We start from the raw sequence: 25,203 nt of genomic DNA on the forward strand, positions 1-25,203 counted from the left end.
TGGGAGTTCTAGTTCAGAGCACACCGGCTATAAAAGAGACCAAGGGGGTGGGGGGAGCATAGTCAAATATGTCTAAAGACATTCTGGGAGGTAGTGAGCTCCCTGTTAGTGGAAGTGTACACAAAGATGATAGTTGATAACCTCTTCAGAGAAATGCGGTAGCATCTCTGTGGGCAGTTTGGCCAGCTGATATACACGCTCCTCACCAGCCCCCAAGTTCTAAGAAATATAAACTTTGGACTTCTTCATAAATGTAAGAGTACAAGCTTGACCATGACCATTTTCTTCAATAACAGAATCTCTGCTAGTAAGGGATGAGTCTATATATTCTTTAGCTAATACAATGGATTAAATATATCAGATATACTTGCTATACTTGCTATATATAGCAAGCTTCCCATATTCTTTGTGGGAAAAATAGGTAAATAAAATTTGTGCAACATGGCCAGCTCTCTACTGAATGGAAACTTGCCATTTTTAGCACATTGTGACCTCACGGTTTTTCCTCCCCTGGCTCAGTTTTTGGCATCTTCATGGATGGAAAAAACATTATACAAAAAGTAAAAACCTCTTCTCTTATGCCAGAGGGTAGGAGCAACTGAGAAGTCAAGAAAAGTGTGTTGGATATAGTTTCACTGCCAAATCGGATACACCCATTCTTGAGACAACCGTGAATAAGTTTCAGTGAGGTTCACCTTTCCCCGTCTTGCTTTTACTGTGTTCCAGGTACACCCTCAGTGGTAACTGTGGCTGGGACCAAGACTCAGACCAGGCTGCTGAGACTGTTACCTGGAGTGGAGTACCTCGTCAGCGTCACCGCCCTGAAGGGCTTTGAAGAAAGCACGCCTGTCTCGGGGATGCTCACCACAGGTATTTTTCTCACCTTCAGCATTATTTCTCATGATTCAGAAGCTAGAAAAAAAGTGTTTTTTTTAGGAAATTCTCGGGGAAAGTGGGCTGGATTTGGCGCACCAGCGGTCTCATTTCTGGTCCGTCTGTAGCCTCTTCTGAGCTGCATCCTCAACCTCCCTGGGCCACCGTTTCCCAGGGTATTGTGGGGAAAAATAGCACAAGCTGGGGAGTCATGCTGACCTGGTGGAAATCCCACGTCCTGCCGCTTCTAGATACATGAGCTGTCAGTTAATTTCTCGAGGGTCTAGTTCCCTACTCTGTAAAATGGGTGCAGTTCTGCTTCCTTTGCAGGAAGCTGTAAGAATCACGTGGAACTGTATATGTAAAGCGTCTGCAAATATAAAACATGACTGTCCACATTAATCCACTTCCTTCCCTGCCCCGATAGTGCCAGGACCAGTGTGAGGAACCCTCCAAGCAGGTGCTTCACGCAGACACTCTAAAGTAACTACTCTGGATCCGGCAGCTACTGTATTTCAGGCCCTGTTACTAAACCCTTCACGTGTCAACCCTATAGCTATTATCCTTCCCATTTTACAGACGAAACAACTGAGACCTGGGGAGATTAAATGCCTTGGGCAAGTCCATATAACTAGTAAATGCTGAAAGCAAATTTGAACTTAGGTCAGTCTGACTACAAACTCTGTATTCTTCTAAAATAAAGGATGATTTTCCCGTTATAACCTGATTTGTACAACACACTGTAAGGAGGCAAAAATAATGAATTGCATTGAAGGAGAATGAAGTGGAAAATTTCTCGTCAGGCAGCCATGTTCCTAAACAATTTATCCTTTGATATATGAGCAATTATCCAGCCTAATCCGTTAAAGGATTTAAAGAATGGGCCTCACAGGAAAGTTTAAAAATATCCTAATAGTCTTAAAAGGGTTGCTAATATGCAATTAAACCTCCTGACTGAACCCAGAGTTCTGCACACTCTGCCACACAGAGACTCATTTCCCCCCTAGAAATCTTTCATTCACGGGTTCTCCATGGCAACTGGTTGCAAAGTCTGGATCTGTTTCCTCCGGAGGCCACGCTGTCCTCATCCGTTAAAGGAGATTCTGTATGTGAAAGATGAGACAGGAAGGACCTCAGAGTGGACGGGGAGGGTCCCAAACCACTCTACCACCTCCTGACTCTCAGGCCAGTCACTTCATCTCTTGGGGCCCAGACACCTCATCTGTAAAATGAGCTGATGGTGGCTGCCGCACCCCCCATCCTCCCAGGGCTGTCATCCTGGAGAATTGAGCCATAAATGTGAACAAAAGCGGGAACCAGTCATATTTAGGTTGGTTTCTAAGAAAGGGGATGTTGGGTTGTAGCAGTGGTGAATTAAAAGGGCCAAGGCTCTAGGACTATCCATCTTTCCTCAGTACAAGTCATTTGGAAATCATATTGAAAACTCCAAATAGCTTTAATAGTCATGTTAATAACAACTGCAATTATTGAGTGCTGCCCCTAACACAGTTCACACACATCCTCTAGTTCAGCGGTCCCCAACCTTTTGGGCACCAGGGACAGGTTTCGTGGAAGACAGTTTTTCCATGGATGGCGGTGGGAATGGTTCAGGCGGTGATGCGAGCGATGGGGAGCGATGGGCAGCGGCAGATGAAGCTTCGCTCGCTCGCCCACCACTCGCCTCCTGCTGGGCAGCTCGGGTCCTAACAGGCCGCGGACCCGTACTGGAGTCCAGGGGCAGTGTAGACAGCAGAGCAGCTGTGGTCTGATGTCCTACCCCATGACTGCCCATCCCTTCAACACATCACCATCTTTCCTTGCAGCTCTGGATGGCCCATCTGGCCTGGTGACAGCCAACATCACCGACTCAGAAGCCTTGGCCACGTGGCAGCCGGCCATCGCCCCTGTGGACAATTATGTCATCTCCTACACAGGGGAGAGAGGTAAGGTCGTGTCCAAGACCCTCCCCACCCTGAGGAGTGTCTGTCCTGCTGTAAACTCTTCCCGTTCTCCCTTCCTTGTGCCACACTTGGTGCATGGTAGCAAAAATGCATGGGTAGACTGGAGAGTCCAGCAACGTCCCTGTGGCTCTCGACTTGCCCCCTCAGAACAGACTCATGGGCTGGGACTGGGGCTGGGTGGGTGGCTGTGGAGGCACCGGTTCAGGCGGTGGCAAGAGAGGTCCTACCCATATCCCCTGCTTGTTGTCAAGTGAACGAGCATCAGAACCATGGTTGTATCACGGGAGGCCAGCAGGCCATTTAAGGAAAAGCAGAGGGTGCATCTCCAGCCTCTTCCTCCTCTCCTGCTAGTTTCTCTGCCGTCAGAGTGAGTCACCCTCTCCAGGCAGCAGCTCTCACCTCTTATAAAGAAGGAGTCCAGAATCTGAAATCTTAAACAGACTATTTCAGGTAGCTCTGGGGAGCCCAGGCTTCTTGGATGCCACAGACAAGGCCCGTTAGAGCAGACCTGATTGAGAAATCAGAAATTATTTTTCCTTGTCTTTGCAACCATCTGTGCTAATTCACTCAGTTGGAGATTAAACACTTGTTTGGGGCACCAGCAAATCAAGGCTACCAGAAGGTAAAATTAAATACAAATAAGAGAGAAGGAAAGATTCCTTTTCAATGAACAAATCCATACTTTTGTCATGAGCTAGACTAGAAAAAATATGTTGTTATTTTAATCTCAAAGTATATGTGAGTTTCATATTTTATGGTTCAGTATTGTTCTACTTTCAGTAACAATACGAGAGGGCACCATAAGCTGTGCTGGGGCCTCTGAAAATCTTAACTCAGCCCCGGCAACCACTTACGAGAGCTCCTTGCGAGGACAGAGCAAAGATGGGGCGGGGCTAGGGGGATGCTTGGGTTTATTCTTTCTACTTCTCTATTTTTAAATATTCCCTGTGAGCAAACTCTTCCAAGTCAGGGGAGATGATGTTGCTCACCTAAAATAAATCAGAGTATAGTTCGTGGGAATCATGGAAATTGTGGATGCAAGTGTAGAAATTCCCTAGAGTCCAGACGTGTGTGTGAGGCTGGGGGTGTGGGCTCATGACTGATGAACAGAGTGACCAGCTCATTCCACTCTGCCCTGGACCTTCCCAGTTTTAGCCTTAAAAGTCCCATGTCCTGGGAAACTTCTTAGTCCTTGGCCAGTCAGGATAGCTGGTCACCTGTGATTAAGAAGTAAGCACATATACCCTGGGCACCATGGTTTGGGGTCCACTGTTGGTCCTGACCCAGTGGGACTTGAGAGCCAGTAATCAGGCTCTGGTGTGTCTACGCCACCTGATTTTTGTGATCCCCCAGCCTAATGATTTGACATTTGGCAAATAAAAGGACATGAGAGTAAGTGAAAAAAAAGGGGAGGGCAAGCAATGGGACATATTAAATTTGAGTAGCCCAAGTCTTAGAGATGTTACCTGCAGCTCTCCTGTAACTGGGTCCTGTGCCTCAGCTGCAACACTGTCCCAGTGGCACCATGTGCAAAAGTCTCCTGACCCCCAGAGCCCCTTCCTTCTGACTTGGTGCCTGGAAAACTCCAGTACCGTACGATAAATCCTTTGTATATGAAGTGATCGCTCAAGAGAGAGAGACAGGAGTGTGAGTCATCTCAGAAAACAAACCTGCTTTTCTGTAGGGTCACTGAAAGTTTCTATGTTAGAAGGTGTGTGTGCTCTTGGCCAAGTCCGCTGATGGCCCAGACAGCAGACTGGTAACTGCCACGGTGTGTATATTTCCTGTTTAGAGCCAGAAATTACCCGCAAGGTGTCCGGGAACACGGTGGAGTATGCGCTGACCAACCTCGAGCCTGCCACGGAATACACGCTGAGGATCTTTGCAGAGAAGGGGCCCCAAAAGAGCTCAACTATCACCACCAAGTTCATGACAGGTACAAAGACATCGAGAGCTGGACGATGCCCACCCACAGCCTCTATCTTTAACAGTATCCCTCTCCAACTCTTATTTCCCCAGTCAGCTCCCTGTAATGTGATGATGTCAGCATCGGCTAAAGTCACCGGTGCCACTCCGTCAAGACCTTGAGAAACACACCATTTCCTTTTGCACTGAAATGACCTTGCTCTCCCCATGGACTAGGACATGATTTTCAGAGGAGGGCTTTAGAAGTGGAAAACCAGTCCCCGCTGACCCTAAACCCAGTATTTAATGATCCATGGCCTAGGCAGGGAAATATCTTGAAGAGAAAGATTTTAAAGGCAAGTTTTCCTAGATGCCCACTGGGCTTTTATACACTGAGATCTTCTTACAAACTGCAGCAAGCAGAGAAAGAGAGGCCACGTCCTCCGAGTAGAGGCAAGCCCGCTACCGGCACCCAGCTGTCCTCTTCTTCAGAAACAAGGGGGCTTCTGATTACGTTCGTGGCTGCGTCTTTCTGCCCAAATCCAGCTAAAGCCAGTCAATATCCCGTTGGGCTCAGGAAGACGTGGCCCTTGGCATGAGATGAACCACAGAGAATGGACGCCTTTGGAGGTCACCTGGCTCAACCTCTTCATTTACAGATGGGGAAGGTTTTGCCCAAGGTCATATAAGTCAATGGTAGGGAAAGGACGTGAACCCAGGCCTCCTGATACCCAGCTGGGGACTTTGTCCTACACCTGCTGACTTATCTGATATTAAATTCTTATCTTCTCCAGACCTCGATTCTCCAAGAGACTTCACTGCTACTGAGGTTCAGTCGGAAACTGCCGTTCTCACCTGGAGACCTCCCCGGGCATCTGTCACTGGTTACCTGTTGGTGTATGAATCTGTGGACGGTACAACCAAGGTATCTTGAAGTATATAAAAAACTCCCCACTGCTGGTCGAAACATTTACGGGATCCTCAAAGGAGGGAAGAACTTTCTGCATGCTGTTTCTCCTCTCCCAGTGCAACTGGGGAGCTGGAAAAAAATTAGGAGGAACTGGACACCATGCCAGACCTTCTGAATCATAAGCTCTAGCCTCCCTGTCTCATTTTAACCAGACTCCAGTTTTGACAGCCAGCCAGGGTCAAGAACCACTGCTCACAAGACTTGAGGACGTTTTAGGAGCTGGACTCTTTGTCCTTAAATGTTTTATTGAGCAAAGGCCAAAAGCTTCTTCTGCATCTTTGCCATTTATCTCACAGACGGCATCATTCCATTATATAATGAAATACATATCACCATGTTCTTATGACATCAACTGTTTACAGCAATTTTTATTTATATTCCCTACCCATGATTTTTTTTCTTCTACTTTTTAATTTGAAATAACGTTAGACCATCACACAAGCGAAAGAAATTTTCTAACCTTTACCTTCTAAAGTTGTTTTTGACTTTTTAATTTTGGCCACCATCCTGTACACTTCCAAGATCTTTTACTTCTTTTCTGCACATTGATCTTTTGCTACCATATCGTTTGCATTTCCTGTTATCTTCTTCTCTTTATCTCTAAGAATATGTGTTCTTGGCATTTTTCTTCCACAGCCTACACAGTGTTTCCTCCAAGGTCTCTTTTCTGGTTTGCTGCCGTTTGGTTTGGTTTGGGTCTCCATCTTTCATGTTGGAGACTTCCACCTAATGCCTGTTGGTCTTTTTGTACTGGAGCCAAGAATGAAATAGCCGATTGGGAGGTCTAATTGCACAGACAGGTCTTGCCAACTATGGGGCTCGCTGTAGAGCGATTGGGCAAATACCCAGCAGTTTTCTTGGGGGACTCCCAAGCATCAGGACTCTAAACTATTTCTCTCGAGCTCATCAGTCTCCTTGGAGGATCCTCTACCTCCTTCGAAGCAGGCTGCCAGGAGCCTTGCTGGAGAAGGAGCCTGGGCTCCCACTGTGTACACACCTTCACCTTCACTTCTCCTGTTTCCAGCGCAGCACCCGAGCCTCCCTTGCAGCTGGGCCTGATGGATTTGAATCCAGAGTCTCCCCTCTGGCTCAGCCTCTCCAGGGAGGAAACCTCAGCCTTTCATCTGGGCTGGGAAGGACAGTCACCCAGACTGTTGGGGGATGGAGAGAGCTGGGGATCTGTTTATTATACAAAGTTTTAAACAAACCTTTGTTCAGCCATGCCCCACACTGGCCTTCAAAGCATCTCTGCTTTCGCATACATTTCATTCCTGAACTTGCCGGGCTCTGCAGCATTGTGGCTGCACCCACTAGTTAGTTAGCTCCTGGCTTTCTCCATTCTGTCACTTCAGCTGTCACTCCACCACTCCACACTTTCCACTGATCAAGATTCTGGTGACATCAAGTACCTGTCTCCTCTGCCATTTCCCTCATCCTTGTGAATTTATACTTTATATCTCCTTTACTTTCATTTTAGTGGGTGTCAGAAGCAAGTAGAGATAAACTGTCTTGTTCAATAGGCCACGTTTAACCAGGAGTGGACACACATCTCTAGTTACCTTTACGGTCCTTCTTGGAGTCGCTGTAACAATGAACTAACTCACTGTGTGAACAGAGGCAAGTCCCTCGCCTTCTCTGGGTGTCAGTGTTCACATCTGTAAAATGAGTGCACTGAACTCCCCAGTCTCTAAGGGCCCTTCCTGGTCAGGCATCCTAGCATTCACTGTTTACCTGAAGTCATGAGTCTCATTTCGATCTACCCTGATTGCCTAGAAAATAACTTTGAACAGCAGCTTAGAAAGCTGAGAGGTAATTTTATCCCCAAGTAATTCAAGGAACCCAGCTTTGTACCTGATTCTTCCCCAAGGACTAGACCTGGGGGCCACACAAAGGTCACTGGGTCACTGGTATCAAATAGGCACTCACCTGGGTTTACTTCCCTGCATGACCAGTCCCCAGCTTAATCTGTTTCACTCAAGAAAGTCAACCTGGTAGAGGAGGCAAGAGTCCTGGACAGCATGTTAGGAGACAGGATGCAAGACCATCCTCTGCCACCAACAAAGTATGGAGTGAGTGCAAGTCTTTTCGCTTCTTTGAAACTACTCACACCTCCAACACCCACCCCCCAAACCCTGCCGCACTGGAAAAACCAGGATAACTTCACCTTCCCGGTTGTGAGGATGCCGAACAACCTTCCAGGGGCCTCCACACTGATCCGTTACTGCCTAAACCCAGTGGGCTGTGTTTGCTTTACTAGGACTGCAGGTTGCATTCCCATCCCTGACACCAAGGTCATCTGCTAAAAAGGTGACTTTACAGGCACTGGAAGGTAAAAAGAGGATTTGAAAAGCAAGAGGATCTCCTGCAGAACTGAAACCGATCCCCCTCGTCCGGACAGCAGCACAGTGACCAGTCACAAACAGCAGGTGTAGTTAGCGTAGGTCTACAGCAGCTGTACACACCTGCCTGTCCTGGACATCTCTGTTCTAGAAAAGAGACATGCTGGGTCAGCTGGCGCTGTCATCATGCCGTGCCTCCTGAGCAGCTGTAATCATCTCCTGACTCAAGAGACCCCCTGAGTGACTATGCGTCAGAATCATCCAGGGAGCTTCTTAAATATGCACCTGGTCAGGCTCCACTTCTGGCTCTTATGATCCAGTCATTCTAGGATGAAGCCCAGGCACTGTTTTATTTTAAAGCTTCCCAGAGATCTATGAAAAAGAGCCATATTAGGGACCACTGACTTAACTGGTCTCAAAGTCTAAACCTTTGCCCTTTGTGTGATTCATCTTCCTACCAGATGAAGCTGAGATCACGGCATTCCCTTTTTCAAAAACCTTTCAGGAACCTCCATTCCTTACCATGATAAACTTCAAATTCCATAGCTTGGCACTTTAGGCCCTTTGTAATCCGGTCTTCGCCCACCTCTTCCACGGCTTCCCTAACTGAAGTGTGGCTGAGGTAGGTCGCTGCCTCCTCACATTGCTTGAATTTGCTCTGCCCCTTCTGGCCCCAGGAGCTTTGCTCATGCTGCACTCTCCCCATGTCTGAAGCCCTGAAGTGAGCATGGAGCCTGGCACAGAGTGGGACTCAGCGGATTCTTGCTGAATGAAGAAATTAACGGATGGGTGAATAAGTGAATGCATCATCTGTACTCTGAGGATTTATGTGGCCAAAAGCTATTATATTTTTCTTCTGCCCTTAGGAGGTTGTTGTGGATCCAGACACCACCTCTTATAGCCTGGCAGAGCTGAGCCCATCCACCCACTACATGGCCAAGATCCAGGCACTGAATGGGCCCCTGAGAAGCAAGATCATCAAGACCACCTTCACCACAAGTAAGGGGCTCCGGAGGAGACTGAACCAACCCTCCACTTCTCCTCTAACTGCTACTTTAAATGTTTCCATCAAATTTCTGAAAAGAATCAATTCCCCGCTATTACCGGAAAAGCTAGAGCAATGCGGATGCAGGAGGTTACAGGCCTCGTGGTGAAAGGGAAGGAGGGCCAGCAGTGAGAACAGCTGGATTCATTCCCCATCTCCACCATTTGCTCTGCGTGACTGAGGAAAGTTACTGCCATTCTACGAGCCTCAGTTTCTTCATCTGTATAATGGGGTTAATAACTGTCCCTTCTTCATAAGGACCGTGTGAGAATCTCTGTATTGTATTTGAACTCCCAGCCCAGTGGGTAGCCATTGTCAAGGCTCATTATAAGCTCAGTGTTCTCCTTCAGGCATTTACAAAGCCTGTTCATATTCAGAACCACCAGCAGTCCTCCCACGAAGCTGGTACGTTGGGCCAGGATAATCATGCCCCGTTTTCTGGTGGGAAAACAGAGGCTCCCAGAGACTAAATGACCTGCTCAGGGTTACACCATGAGTTGGAGTCAGATCTGGGTTCAGGTGTCCCAGGACCAGGGAACCACCTCCACACCCGGCCACTAGGTCTCCTCTGCAGGTGGCAAATGGACAAGCTGCTCCATTGGTGAAGAGGAAGCATGCTTCTCTGAGGAAGGGAGGAGGGGGTCTTTGCAGAGCCCTGAACCTGGGTAAATGGAGTGTATCCCGGCGCTGTCTCCCGCCCTTCGCACTTCACTCTAGTCACTCTACACACACCTGCTGAGGGAGGGTAAGGGGCAAAAGCACCTCTTTGCCAGATCTCACGGCACGTGTTAGGAGCACAAAAAATACGAGTGTGCCCTAAAGATGCTCCCAGACTAGGGCTGTGAAACAGACAAGAAAACTGCTAACGAAACAACCTCAGGTGAAGGTAAAGTACAGTGAGGAGGTCGGACCAGAACAGAGAGCTGCTACTGCCGCCGGTTCTCAAGCCCACCTGCTAAGCACAGCCCCAAGATCACTCACTGCTGCCGAGTTTTTAATTTTTGCACCACATTGTACACGTGGAAGTTCCCCGGGCAGGCTTGTGTTAGCCCTCTCAGGGCCCCGGGCTCAGAAGGCAAGGCAGGGGCAAGTTCAGGGCTTAGAACCCTTGTCTTTGGCTTCAGGATCCTCTGAAGAGCCTGAGATGCATCCAGCCTGGCAGAGTGCCCTCACCCACAGTGAGCCACCAGCCGGGTGCCAGAGACGCAGCCATCCTGGCCAGCACCTGGGTGTTCATTGGGTGCTACCTGACACATGGCCCTCACAGCGGTTCAGCTCTCCTCCCACTGATATCACTGGTGGCTTCCATCAGTATAAGAGACTGAACTGGGTCCCTTTTATCCGTAACCTCTAAGCCTCACCGCACCCCCCGCAAAATAGCTTTAATCCCCATCTTGCGCGTGAGAGAATAGAGCCTCAGAGAGGTGGGGCTGCTTGCCCAGAGGCGTCTAGTCAGTGAGCACTCGAGCTGCGACCTGAAAGCCCCTGCCCCAGTCCCGCTCTGAGAGAGCCACTCTTTCTTCTCATCCCGCAGCTGGAGTCCTGTACCCATTCCCCAGGGACTGCTCCCAAGCCATGCTGAATGGAGACACGACCTCTGGCGTCTACACCGTTTATCTGAACAACGACAAGACCCAAAAGCAGGAAGTCTTCTGTGACATGACCTCTGACGGGGGTGGATGGATCGTGAGTATCATGGAGACAGACTCCAGAGCTCTCCGGCAGGGGGATGGGGGCAGAGGAGAGGCCGCGGTCCTCCCCGTGCCCTCCGACGCTAATGTGCAGGAGCTCTCCAAGACAGCGCCTGTCACATGGAGACACTCAGGGATTCTCTCTCAAAGTAATGGGAAAGCAGCTGAGCCTAAAAACCAGCTCCCCTGTTTCCCCGTCATTTATCTCATTTGATCCTCAAAAAACTCTGTGATCTATAAATGGCAGTGGTCAACGAGCCCCTTACGTTTATGACTTAACGTTGGCCATCTCCCAGGCACTGTGCGAAGGGTTTTACATGAATTATTTCCATCCCGTTGCCATATGAGCTGGGTAGTATTCTTTTTAATTATTAAACTTTCTTTCTTAGAGCAGTTTTAGATGGGCAGCAAAGTGGAGCAGAAGGCTCGCTGAGGTCCCGTGTGCCTCCTGCCCCCACAGGCACGGCCTCCTCCACTGTCAGCAGCCCACACCAGAGGGGTTCGTGTGTTACACGTGACGAACCTACACTGGCACATCACAGTCACCCAAAGCTGGGTGGTGGTCTTACTAATCTGTATGTTTCGGGTGAGAACACTGAGACTCAGAGAGGGGAGGCAACGTGCACTGAGTCACGTGGCGAACTAGTGAGGACAGAGGTGGGGACGGCTGCTTTTCATACAGTGGATGTTTCTTCCTCTCAGAAAGAGGTCTTCTCTTTCTTTCAATAGCTTAAGCGCACCCAGATTCACTGGTTATGTTTATAGGTGTTCCTGAGACGCAAAAATGGACGTGAAGATTTCTATCGAAACTGGAAGGCCTACACTGCTGGATTTGGGGACCTAAGAGAAGAATTCTGGCTTGGTAATACAGCCTGCGTGTTTGTGTCCCAAATGTCCATTTCTGTCCTCCTCGTCATCTGTCCTAACCCACAGCGAACTGTGGGAGAGGAAATGGGTTACGAGGAAACAATAGCTCTGGTGGGCGACACAGGGTGTCAAATTCTCTATGGAAAGACTTTAAATTCTCTGGGTCATTAAAAATAAAAATCCAGCCAAAGGAGAGCCACTAGCCAGGCCTAGCCTAGCCTCAAGTCAATCACTGGGCCATTTAGAGAATTATCCTCACTGATGTCCTTCACTGCTTCCATCCTATGCTAAGTCCCTCAGGGCCACAACCTCTAAGTCTCATAGCACCCCACAAGGTACAAAATTCCTATCTTGCACGCACCTGGGAAAACAGAGCCTCAGAGAGGTTACGCTGCTGGCCGTAGGAATCTAGCCAATCAAGAGCTGAGCTGCAATGTGAACTCTCCCAAGCCAACACGACAATGCCATCACCCATCCATCCATCCACGCAGCCCACACTGCCACAAGCGACCGGCACAGGGCGCCGTCCTACGTTCCAGCACCCAGGCCAGGGAATGTCCGTCCCTGTCCTCCATCGCCTTTCACTTGTAAGGAGCTGTAGAGTTTAAAAGGTGCGCTCTCCACCTTATCGCCTTTATCTTCATAATACGTTAGGCGGTTGGCAGGGCAGAGATGTCAACACAATTTTAGCTGAGGCCAGAAACCGTATATATCTCACCTGGTGTTGCAGCAGCAAAGAGCAAACCAAGCTGCAAGCCCAGGCGCGACGCAAACCTCTTTCGAGCACACACGGCCGCGGCTCTTACGGGGTGCGTAGCAATGAGGGCCTCGGTCACTGCGCTTCTTAGGCAACCCCTTGCCTGTCGTCCACAGGGCTGGACACCCTGAACAAAATCACAGCCCAAGGGCAGTACGAGCTCCGGGTGGACCTGCGGGACCACGGGCAGTCAGCCTACGCCGTCTACGACAAGTTCAGCGTGGGAGACGCCCGGACTCGCTACCGGCTGAAGGTGGAGGGGTACAGCGGGACAGCAGGTATGGACAGACATCCTCAGAGCCCAGGGAACTGCAAAAGCTTCTCGGGTTTTCAGCCAGCTCCTCCACTCCTCATTCCTTCCTTCATGGGTCCATCCGTTTATCGACAAATAATTGAATCCCTACTAGGTGCCAACCAGCAGAACTACAGTTGAACAAGGCTGGGTAGATATTTTGGTCACCAAAACATAGAGTAGGTTGGGAATTAGGACAATCAGGATGGACTTGTAGCTACCGTCACTCAAAATATGTCTTTTTCTTAGCCACGTTTAGATATCCGTTTTAGACTGAGAAAAAAGCAGTCTCTTGGGAGCCTTAATACTCATCTACTGCTGTGCTTCTCAATTTATTACACACATATGACCCACTGGGGGAGCCTGTTAGTGTGCTGACACAGTATGTCCGGGGTGAAATCAAGATGCTGCATTTCTGCTGAGTTCCCACATGATGCCACTGTTGGTGGCTTTGCTGGTCTGTGGCCTGTACTTTGAGTAGCAGACAGTCCACTCCATCACCCAGCTGGATGAATCTCTTCTAAGACATTCCTGCCACGTGGCCATCCAGCCTCAGCCTGCACACCCCCATGACCAGGAGCTCACTACCTCTCCAGCAGTCCTTCACTCCTTGACTGGCACATAACCTGGTTTGGGTTTTGAAGGTTTCTTTGACTTGAAATGGCCTTTGTGTGGTTTTCTGACACCACATTATAGGAGAAACAAATAAGGAAACGCTATGCATTCAGGCCCACCAGGTAGCAGCTTCTTTTGCAGATACTTCATATCATTACCCTCTTTTAGGTCTCACCAAAAAAAAAAACAAATTTTATATATATATATCTCCAGGTGATATTGCTATTATACAGATGAGGAAACTGAGGCTCAGAGAACAGCTGTAGGAGCTTGTGGACGGTGGGCCCACGGTACAAGCCTGGCTGCTGACGAGTATTCTTGGTAACAAGGGGGACCAGGTGTAAGACCGTGATCACGCCATGTCACCCCTTGCCCACTTTGGGGTGGTTTTCAGTTACGTTTATTGAAACAGAAGAGACAGATGCTATAGCACATTCCCAACCTCTCAGCCCTGAAAGAATGCATCCATAATGGGAAAAGCCTCCACACAAGATTTGCCAAAAGCCAGGCTCAACCTAATGAAAGACTGAGCTCTTTAGAGATCTGTCTGGTGGAAATGAAGAGAGAGACCCAGGGGTGAAAACTGTTTTCATTCTTGCACCTCTCAAAGAATTCTGACATTTTATTACCTGGCAAAAAATACCTCTTTTGTTGAGATGGCTTCAGGCAAGGAGGATATTGTTACAGGGCAAGCACAGGCACCGAGGGGCGGGAAGGTGGCCTCCACCCACCGCTTTCTGTATTTCCAACAGAAAATGAGCCATGTTATGCCCCTTCACTGAGCTAACCCTTGGGGCTACATCCTCCTGTGCGTATCGGTGGCAAGCAGCCCCTCCACAGGAAAGCATCTTGTTTCATCAATATCTAGCTGCCATCCTCATGCTCTTGATAGCTTCATCAGTTACCAAGGCACCCGAGTCCCTCTGACAACTTGCTCCAAAATATCAGGATAGAATGCCTTGATGTCTTGAAATCTTTCTGCACTGCATTGACCAGGGCTGGGAGTGAGGGGACACAGAAAGAAATGGCACTTAAATGCTCCTAAAATTCAATATATTCAATTGCAAACTAGATTCCCGTATAGCACTATATATACATGGACTTTTTGTCTAAGAATCAGGGAAAACTGGTCCCATAAACACTTTGAAAAATAACTGTACGATATACAAGCTATTCGGTGACATCTAAAACCCGAAAGGTTTGATTATAAGTATGGCTCTGTAGGCTGAGACTCAAGATAGACTGTCCCAGGATAGCTCTGGAAAACCAGCATGGCAGAGTGGAAAACTAAACTCATACTAGAACTTGATAAATATTAGATGGGTGAGTGAATAAGTGAGTGAATGTGAGTTAATGAATAAATAGACAATAAAATAAATAAATGCATGAAAAGAATTGATTTAAAGTATGGCTCTGAATACTTGCATTTGAGGGGAAAGCACACCATTACTGAATACAAATTTCCCACCTTACTCTCTGAGTTCCTTTACGTACAGTGAATGCAAACACAATCATAAAAATAGCAACAATCGGGCTTCCCTGGTGGCGCAGTGGTTGAGAGTCCACCTGCCGATGCAGGGGACACGGGTTCGTGCCCCGGTCTGGGAAGATCCCACATGCCGCGGAGCGGCTGGGCCCGTGAGCCATGGCCGCTGAGCCTGCATGTCCGGAGCCTGTGCTCTGCGACGGGAGAGGCCACAACAGTGGGAGGCCCACGTACCGCAAAAAAAAAAAAAAAAATAGCGACAATCATGACCGTTTGCACACCACACTACCTGTTTAGTGTACACCTTCGTATCCATTGCTCCAACAGCCCTCTGAGGTGGATCAAATCAATGTGCTAGTTCCATTCTACAGATAGGAAAACTGAGGTTCAGCAAGAGGCTTGACCTGTGCAGGGTCACAGCTAAGAGTGAAAGAGATGGGATTGGAGCTAGATCCTCCAAAGCCACCTGTACCTTCTACCTTCTACCACTTTATGCTGCTTCTATCAGAAACGAGGCTCGGGGATGACACTCATGTCCTATCCAGGCCCACGCTGGATCCTAATTCGGGGTCCAGTGTTTGAGGCCGGCCCACCCCAGGGCCCTTCAGTCGTCACCCTGGCGCTGCCCTTCACAGCCCACACGGAGCTCCAGCTGGGCTCTCAGTCTGTGCTTTCTCTCTCCCAGGTGACTCCATGGCCTACCACAATGGCAGATCGTTCTCCACCTTTGACAAGGACACAGACTCGGCCATCACCAACTGTGCCCTGTCCTACAAGGGGGCTTTCTGGTACAAGAACTGCCACCGCGTCAACCTGATGGGGAGATACGGGGACAATAACCACAGTCAGGTGAGCAGACAGCGAGGCCCCGGGCAGGGCTGAGGCCAGCAGGCCAGGAGGGAGAAATCCCCATGAGACCGCAGGCCAGGAGAGATCACAGAGATAGCATGTCTTAACCCACAAAGATCCCAAGGAGAACCACTGGTCAGGGAGACACCAAGCGTAGCCAGCTTTCCTCAAATTAAGTCTTTGTCTGAACCCCAGAAGGAAACAGATGAAAGTAGACGCCGTCTAGGTGAACCAGGTGTGATGCAGGCCCAGGGTGCTGCTTCCCCACCCTGGCGTAGAGGCACCTCCAGCACCCCAAGAACATCTCAGAGCAAAGACCACAGATTTTAAGTCCCTTCCTTTTCTGATTCCTAAGATCGAGGCCCAGAAAAAGGTGACTTCCCTGAGGTCACAGAGCAAAGCTGGAGGCAGAGTCAAACCTTCCAGCTCTCCAAATTTCCCTGCACCACACAGGATGCTGTGACACAATTTCTGTAATCATAGAAACGGATGTTTTAGATTCCCTGTGGAGATAAGTGAGCAAAACCAAATTCAACCACTATCTCACACCGAGTCCTGCCTGCACGAGTAGGTGCCTGAAAAGTGGGCAAAGTCTAGTGGGCCCAGCTACTTAACCACGATGGTCCTTCTCAGCGGCCATCCCTGCTCCAGGGAGGAAGGACGGGTATTCACCCAGACTGATCACCCTGGGCTGGGCCTCAGCAAGTCTTACCCAGTCTGCAACCTGGGATCCCTTTGTAAAAAGGCAAAGGTACAAATAACACCAAACAGCTCCAGGAGTTCTGATGGGTGGTCCCGGGCGGGATGCAGCATCTCATCATCTTGCTTATTTATTTACACTTTTGTTGTTGGGTTTTTTTTTTGCTTTTGTTTTTACCTGCTGCTCTCTGCTATTAATGATTTTGATACATGTGTTTATGTTGACTTGACTACCAGCAAATGACTGTCATGACCTTAAGTGCAGACCTTACCTTGACATAATTTCTGACACTTTTCAAAGCATTCTCGCCTTGTCTCCCATGTGCATCACTTTTACTCTGTAAGGGGACCAGGACATGGCTTTTCATGCCTATTTTACAGAGGAGGGAAGACTTGAAGGACACCTCTGGACACCAGTCCTGTGTTTTCTCCATCTTATCATGTGGCCTCAATAACACATCCACTCTGAGAGCTACTGTATTGCCTTCATCTCCTTGTCCCCTAACACCAGTGTAACACAAAGTCCTTTGGGAGGGGGAGAAAAAGCTACATGCCAAGAGGAAACTTCTTTTTCCATCCAATTTTGGAAGAAGGAGATGACGTTAAAGACCACAGAACAATTATGGGAGTTCAGTCCCAGCTCTGGCTCTGTGTGGCCTCTGTGAAGTCACTTTCCCCCTCTGCCTTCAGTCTCCACCATAGTACGAGGAGGGCTTGCTTCCAGCTCTGAACCTCTATCAGAGGGGAGAACGAGGGCAGAGGAAGGCAGCACAAGGACCAGGTTGAGTAATTACAGACACATTTGCCCATAAAATGAGTCAGCACTTCTCAAATCCCATCCCCCTGTCAGACACAGAGACTGTCCAATGCCAGTCAATGCCAAAAAATTACAATCAAACAAAACATCGATATTTTCCCTCATTGCACCAGCCATCATCTCCTCTGTGGACGTGTTCCCTCCCAGCCCTATGAAGCTTAAAGAGAAGAGGTGTCAGTGCGCAGGGTGGAGGCCTTATAGGAGGACTCTCTGAAGCCGCCCCCCACGCCCAGTAGGACAAGGGGTCTGTGGGATTCCATGGGCAGAGTCTACCATCTGTAGACTTTGCTAAAGAGTCAGACCTCGAACCAGGAGGTCCGGAAGCAAATATAGTCTTTCCTTGAGGAAAATCTTTGGCCAAAATTCCGAGAATATCTCTCCCTTCTTGAGATTGGGGAAGAGTATTTACGGAGCACCTATGATGTTTCCAGCACTGTGGCAGCTCCTTTACTGACCCATTTAATCTTCACAGCATCCTGCCAAGGTTAGCATTATTGGGCCTTAAGAAAAAAATAATGAAACTGAGGCCCAGAATGTTTTGATAACTTGTTCATTTATATCTCTCAAGTAAGAGCACTAAGATTTAACCTTATATGTCAGGTTGCAAAACTTGTGTCCATGTATATGCTCTTTGTGCCGTTCCATAGGAACCCCTATTAAAACACTCCATAGGAATCCTGTGAAGTGTAGACACCCCTGCATATAGCTACTCAATTCTGTAAGCTCCAATCATGATCCGAATTCCTGCAGCACCCAGTCCTAGTGACGGTAAGTTTCATCAGCCACCACTGTATTTCAAGGTGGCAGATCAAAGCTCAATGCAAACTCAGGTGACTTCTGCCTAAAGTAAAAAAACTGAGTCTGAGTCAGCCAGCCCCTCTGAAAGTTTTCACTACACAGATCAACAAACGGATCGGCAAGAGACAGCTGGGAACCACCAAACGGTCTAGTTGAAACGGAACTCGTCTTGTTCCGTCAACGAGACAGCGATGGTCGGTGAACACCTTGCCTGGTGGAAACCAATCTGAAGGTCTTCTCTTTTTCACAGGGTGTTAACTGGTTCCACTGGAAGGGCCACGAGTATTCAATCCAGTTTGCTGAGATGAAGCTGAGACCCAGCAACTTCCGAAACCTCGAAGGCAGGCGCAAACGGGCATAAATTCTGGGGACAACTGGGGGAGAGAAGAGTAGGGCCCAGAGAACGAAAATAATGTTACCAAAGCACCGATGTGAGCAGTCTGACCATTAAGCCACACCTGGGCATTTGGCAGGAGCTAAAGTTGACCATGGATCACCCAGGCCGGCGGCGGCAGCGCTGGCCTCACCCACTCTGCGATGACTTCCCTTCACACCAAAGACCACAGTGTCCAACAGGTTTCCATTTTGTTGTTTGATTCAGCAAAAGTCTTCCAGTGACAGCATCACAATGATTTTCCTTCTCTTGGGTGGCTCCGGGAATGAGAGCGGGGTAGGCTGTACAGTGGTAGTTTGTTTTAGAACCAGCTATATTTTACACAAAGCTGTATAATTAATTATCATTATTTTTGTTAGCAGTGATTCAATGTGTGTCTTGAAGCCGTCCCTTTTTTTACATTTCAGAAAAGCAATACTGTTTCGATTTTAAGGATATGATTAATGTTATTAATATAATAATGATGATGATGATGTAAACTAAGGATTTTTAAACAGATCTTCCTTTCCAAAACACATCTGGACAGTACCTGATTGTATTATTTTTTTTGTTTAATAAAAGCACAAGTACTTTTAAATTTGGCCATTGGTTTTCCTTTCATTGTCGAGCCTAGATTCCACCAAAGCCACCAAATTCCACCAATATATTTGAGCAAAGGAGGGATGTTGGAAGGGAGAGGAAAGGAGGGATGATGGCCAAGCAGGAGGGGAAGAAGGAAAGGGAGACTACAGGCTGGGAGAGAGGAAAACAGTTTTGAACAAAGCTGTATAAGTTTGGGAAAACCTTATAACTTAAGATACAGCTTCCTGCTCAACACTTCCAAGACTAACAGTTTATCACTTCAAAAGGCACTTTTAGGGCTTCCCTGGTGGCGCAGTGGTTGAGAGTCCGCCTGCCGATGTGGGGGACACGGGTTCGTGCCCCGGTCCGGGGAGATCCCACGTGCCGCGGAGCGGCTGGGCCCGTGAGCCATGGCCACTGAGCCTGCGCGTCCGGAGCCTGTGCTCCGCAACGGGAGAGGCCACAACAGTGAGAGGCCCGTGTAGAGCAAAAAAAAAAACAAAACCAAAAAGGCACTTTTATACCCATTTTCTAATGCAGTCTCCTAAAAGTTCTATGACATAGATGAGGTGACAATTGTTATCGTGCAAGGGTTAAGGTCCCCAGAAGCAGACTGCCTGTGTTCAAACCTTGGCTCCACCATTCCTTAGCTCCCTAACCTTTCTGTGCCTCAGTTTTCCCGTCAGAAAAATGGGGATACAGAGACTTCTTAATTTCAGAGCATTTCTGTGGAAAATAAATGATATCATCCCCATGAGGCCCTTCGCATGGTGCGTGGCAGATATCAAGTGCTCATCAGCATGGGCTGTCGCTACTCTCACTTGATAGATGGTGGACTGGGGGGCGTCATAGGATGGAATGACTTGCCCGTGGCTATCTCCCCAGTTAATAACAGAACTAGGATTTAAACTCAGGCCTTCTGGCCCCAGGGTTCTTTCTCTCCCCCAAGCCTCTGGTGAAAATCTCTCCTTCCCTGAGCGTACGTGTGCCGCGGTGCAGAATGAGGAGTGTGGGAGGCTACCTGACTCCTTCATCAGGCCCCCACAACCGTGCAATCTTAGAGAGAAAGTCTGTTAGGAATGTCTCCTTGTCCTCTGCTCAGCGTCCCCCAAAAGGAAGAGAGCCTGTGTCGCCCAGTCTGGTCCGACTACATCTAGTGATGAAGCGAACTCACTGCCCGGAAAAGCAGACCTGTTTGTACTCAGAGAATGTGAGTCAGGACCGCACATTATACATTTGTCTTTTAAAACAAGGATGGTGGTGGGCGTTGCAATCCTCAGTTCACTCTCTTGGGGATTTTCAACAAATCGACTTATTTAATGAAAATGTTTGGGCTGATGACCTCACTCAGATGGAATGCGATGGCTCCGAAACAAGGATCAGAGGAATTCGTGGCTCCAGCCAGATCCTTTGCTGCTGAGCTCATCCTGCTTTAATAAATGCAGACGTGTTATATACACAATCCGCTGCTCCAGGTCATAAGACTCGTTGCCTACAATCCAGCCATAGCAACACTGGCCTTGCTGTGTAAACTCAAACAAACTGGCTCCCTGCAACAACCAAGCCTTAAGTGAGGGGCTTAACCCCCTACTGGCTGCTGACGTGGGAGCCCCCGAGCCCCAACTTAACCGCTCCCGAGAGAGACAGATGTCACTAAGCGGGTAAGGTATTCCCCAGAAGCCACACAAGAATCGAAGTCTCTTGGTGAAGACGCTGCATCCAACAACAGTCCTTAATCACGGCCTTCAGAAGATCGCAGACGCCTCCACATGGAGACAGGGTAGGCAAAAGGCCCGAGGCCATGGCATTCAAAACCACCACAGTGGGTTTCAGACTGTCTACACTCCACAAGTTCTGGTCAGAAGTGTGGGCTCGGTATTCCTCAAACACATCTTTCAGTGGCTGGCTCTGTGGCTTTGTTCAAGCACCCTCCTCCATCTTGAAAGGTCTTGTGAAATTCTACCCCACCCTCAAGGTCCAAGCCCACTGCCACCTCCATGATGCACTCTGTAGCTCTCCACTGAAAGTGCGTTTCCAGGGTGTTTGGTCCCCCTTTTGCCCCTCCCCTATCTGCTCTGCTCCCCTCTCCGTGCTCTGTATCCTTAAGACCACCCTTTATGAATTAGACCAATGGACTCCCATGCCCCCAGGCTTCCAGCAGGCAGCACAGGGACATGGAAGGGAAGAGACTGATGGAGATGGAGCGGGGGGCGAGTCGGGGAACCCCTTTTCCAGCTCCATCTCTACAGCATCATGGCGGGAGGGCCATCATGGTGGGAGAGTTTCCCTCAGAGGAGTTACAGTACCTGTCAACTGACTGTCTCCACACAACTGCTCCCCCCCAACTTGCCCCTTCAGGCCAGGGGTGGTCTCTGCACATCAGCTGCTACTAGACCTGGGGAACCGTGCTGGCCTTTGTGGTTCTCCTCCAGCCTGCCCACCCCTTTGGAAATAGGCCCTCTAGTTAAACTTTTCTCAGGGACCCTGACAGGCGTGCCCATTCTCGGGGATACCCAGGCACTAGGCACCACTGTTACAGTTGCCTGCTGACCTTATCCCATCAGTTCTGCTCATGCCTCTCTCCCTGTAGTACACGTTTGGTCATTTATTGGCTTCCCTGCATCCCAACTCCTTTCTGCTTTTGGAGAATTTCCCATTGGGTGAGGGCCCTTCCTCCCACGATGGAAGCCACAAGGGAAAATACTCTTTCCTCTTCCCCATGGTAGCCGGGCTCGGGCACACAACTTGAGCTTGGTCCGCTGGATACCTGCGGAGGGACTTCTAAACTTCAGCAAAGAATGCAGACCAAAGAGCCTCTGAGGCTGCTTCCCCACACCCACCATCACAGCATCTACCCACATAGCCCCGTCCTTTGCGACTACCATCCACCCCACCTGCTCTCTTTCTCGGCCTGCCCCTCCCAAGCCTTTCTCCTTCTCACCGCACCTCGCCAACTCCGGAGTATCCAGGGGGCTCCCTGTGGGCTGTGCTGAGCGGCTCTCTTCTCCCAACATTCTCATTTCCCTTTGCATTTGAAAGTCAGTCATGAGTAACCCCCATGTGCCCAGCACTAAGTGAACAAGCCTGCCCTCATGCAGCCTCCACACCGGGGAGAGGATGGCAATGTGAGTTACACATTCACAGCAGACAAGCGGACGTATAACTGCAGACTGAAGGTATGCTCTGGAAGCGAATACGAGACGCTAGGAGAACATCTACTGAGGACCTGACCAGGATAGCTTCCCTGAGGAAGAGCACACGAATTGGGAGTCTAAGTGGTAAATAGGAGTTCACCAGTGATCGAGGCAGGGGAGGCAGAGGGCAGAACGTTTTTAGAGGCCCCGAGGCTGCTAGCCTGCTCAGAAAGAAAGTCAGAGGCTCAGGAGAAAGAGAGGCTGCAGTGGCAACAGGAACCCTGTTCTGCAGGTTCTTCTGATCCAGAATGAGGATTTTAGTCTTTTTCCTAAATGCAATGGGAAGCAACTAAGGAATTTTGAGCAGAGAAGTATTATGCTCATGTCTGGTTTTGTTGTTTTTTTTTTAAAAATCTTTTTGAGAATGAAATAATGCCATTTGCAGCAACATGGATGGACCTAGAGGTTATCATACTAAGTGAAGTAAACCAGACAGAGAAAGACAAATATCATATGATATCACTTACATGGGGAATCTAAAATAAATAAATAAAGATACAAATGAACTTATTTTCAAAACACAAAAAGACTCACAGACATAGAAAACAAACTGATGGTTACAAAAGGGGAAACGGGGGTGGAGGGAGGGATAAATTAGGAGGTTGGGATTATCATATACATTCTACTATATATAAAATAGGCAACCAACAAGGACCTACTGTATAGCACAGGGAACTCTGCTCAATATTTTGTAATAACCTATAAGGTAAAAGAAACTGAAAAAGAATATATATGTAAATGAATGAATACAGGAATGAATCGCTGTGCTGTACACCTGAAACTAACAAAATATTGTAACTCAACTATACTTCAATTAAAAAAGAAAACCACCTTTTTGTTGCAATTTGTCTTTGGGCCGGGAGGTACAGATGAGAAAGAGCCGTAAGGAGGTCACCGCAGGAGTCCAGTTGGAAGGTGACTGAGCTTACATCTGTGGTCCTAGAGATGGAGCACATAGCTCTGAGAGACGTTTAGAAGGTAAAACCCATAGGGCTTGAGGTCTCGGAGAGCTTCTCCATGTCTACACCCCATTTTTGAGCTGCTCTCAATTCCTACGGGAGATTTTCCCTGTCGTCTCAATTAAGCCAGACTAATGAGGGATGTGGGGAGCTGAAGTCAAGCCTCCATTAGCTTCCGGAACAGGGGGGGCTACAGGGTGCCGAGGAGCGCTAGGCTCTTCAGAATTTGAGTAGGGTGAGCAGGAGAATCGGGGAGGCCCTGGAGGTTACTGTGGCGATGCCAGGGGAAGCTGTGGCTGGACACCAAGGGTGACGGTGGTGCAGGGCCTGGCCTTGAAGGCTTTGCATCCTCTGAGCGCAGCTGAGAGCTGGAGATATTTAGGCCAGGAGACACCAGCGTTGCCCTTTAGAAAGCTCACGCCTGCACTAGAGAGGCATCTGCCTGTGCACCTGTGTCCTCTGGCCTGTGGGGTGCTGCACTCCTCACACATGCGTCTTGCCAGGATTTGGGCTGGTGTGGTGTATTAGTGGCCAGCACAGGGCTCACTCCCTCGTCCTCCTCCCTCCCCAGAGAGCCCTGCAAAAGAATTTAGAGCTTGGAAGGGAAGCAGGGAAAGCTGTCCTCTTGAGAATCGCTCCAACCCCACCAAGACTGGAAAATACATTTCAAGATGCTTCAGAAAGAAAACACACACACACACAGGCAAAATAAGTAGCTCCCACGTTAGCCCAGTACATTTGCAGTTACAGGCAAAGAAGTTGTGTATCAGAGTAATGAGATGACTTCCCCAAGTTCACCGGCCCTGAAATGCCAGAGCTGGGACTAAAACCTAGGTCCGCTGACCCCCGGCCTGCACCGCCTTGAGGATCACCCATCCATCCGCAGATCTATTCCTGCACCCACTTTTCTGTTCAGCACACACGGAACACCTGCCATTTGCTGGTTCCCTCACAACACTCACAGTCTGCAAAGCTGATGTGATCATACCAACTTCTTTAAGTAATTGTGTTTGTAGTCAGAGCCAAGCTCGAATTCCAAGTTTTCCAATTACTGAATGATCTGGGTCTAGTCACTTAATTTTTCTGAGCATCCCTAAAAATGAGAATGAAGAGGACCTATGCTGATGAGAATCTGTGATGATTTAAAAGAGAATATGGGAAGCGCCTGGCCTTGAGAAAATGCTAGCGCAGATCTGTATTTGACGTTGAAAGACCTTTGTCCAAAGCCGAGCGTCCGGGTGAAATACTGAGGTCAACCAGCAGGTGGCAGCCTACCCCGGCTTTAGGAGAGCACATCCTTGCGGATGTGTTGACGGAACGAGGGGCTCCCAGGCTCACAGACACTTTCAGGAAAACACCTTCTCTACTGTCACTCTAATCCCTCTTTCGAGGAGGGGCTGACACCCAGCCCAGGGCAGCAGGGCATGGCAAGCACCTCTTCTGCTCTTTCCTCCCCCTCTGCTACACAAAGCCTCCTGTCAACAACCACAAACCCTCTTGCTTATCACCTCTTACAAATGTACGCTGTGTGGGGAGGGGAGGACAGAGTGGGGACAGGGAAGGAGGGTTTCTGGCCAACGTATCCAGTCCCCACTCAGATTCTGCAAGGACCCCTGGCGAGGACCCCCCTTGCTCCACTGTATTGAAGTCCCATCACCAATTCACTTTCGCCTGCTAACCCCGATTGCTGCTTGTGAAGGCCAAGCTCACACATTTTCTCCTGTCCTATGTCTGTTCCTTTGGCTTGTCCCTGGCCCCGCAGCAACAAGACCTCTGTCCTCCTTCCCAATCGCTTCTCTCTGCAGACAAAGTGAGGCACGTCTAGAATTGGGGGCTAGTTCCTATTGCCATGGGTCGCTGTTGTTTTCCTTTCCCTTCACCTCTAAAGCCTGGTTTAGATGCCGATCCCTCCAGATTATCCTGAGCAGCTTGGACAGCATTGAAAATGAAGCCAAGGACCCTCTGTCCCCCCAGAGCCATCCTCCTGAAATGCTGAGTTGTGTCATCTCATTCCACTGCTTAAAGGCCTCCAAAGCTCACCTTCCGGCTTAGAGCAAAGCCAAGGTGTCACAGTGGCCTTTGAAGCCCCGAGTGATCTGTGCCCTGCTGCTTCCCTGACCTCAACCCCTCT

The 25,203-nt window shown here is 48.9% G+C and overlaps 1 protein-coding gene across 5 annotated transcripts in view; it reads left to right on the top strand.

The window, feature by feature from the left end:
- Positions 1–18,916, top strand: part of TNC (tenascin C) — a 93,743-nt gene extending 74,827 nt beyond the window's left edge. For all 5 annotated transcript variants that reach the window (XM_082842795.1, XM_082842796.1, XM_082842797.1 and 2 more), the window contains 10 exons: positions 727–870; positions 2,697–2,816; positions 4,627–4,770; positions 5,534–5,664; positions 8,915–9,047; positions 10,628–10,779; positions 11,550–11,646; positions 12,525–12,686; positions 15,487–15,650; positions 18,215–18,916. In XM_082842795.1, the coding sequence (XP_082698921.1) occupies positions 727–870; positions 2,697–2,816; positions 4,627–4,770; positions 5,534–5,664; positions 8,915–9,047; positions 10,628–10,779; positions 11,550–11,646; positions 12,525–12,686; positions 15,487–15,650; positions 18,215–18,325 (1,358 nt within the window). In that variant the 3' untranslated portion in view covers positions 18,326–18,916. The remainder of the gene's footprint in view (positions 1–726; positions 871–2,696; positions 2,817–4,626; positions 4,771–5,533; positions 5,665–8,914; positions 9,048–10,627; positions 10,780–11,549; positions 11,647–12,524; positions 12,687–15,486; positions 15,651–18,214) is intronic.
- The last annotated feature ends 6,287 nt before the right edge of the window (positions 18,917–25,203 follow it).

This window comes from Leucopleurus acutus (genome assembly GCF_964270905.1).
Source record: "Leucopleurus acutus genome assembly, chromosome: 7".
NCBI classification, from domain to species: Eukaryota; Metazoa; Chordata; class Mammalia; order Artiodactyla; family Delphinidae; genus Leucopleurus; species Leucopleurus acutus.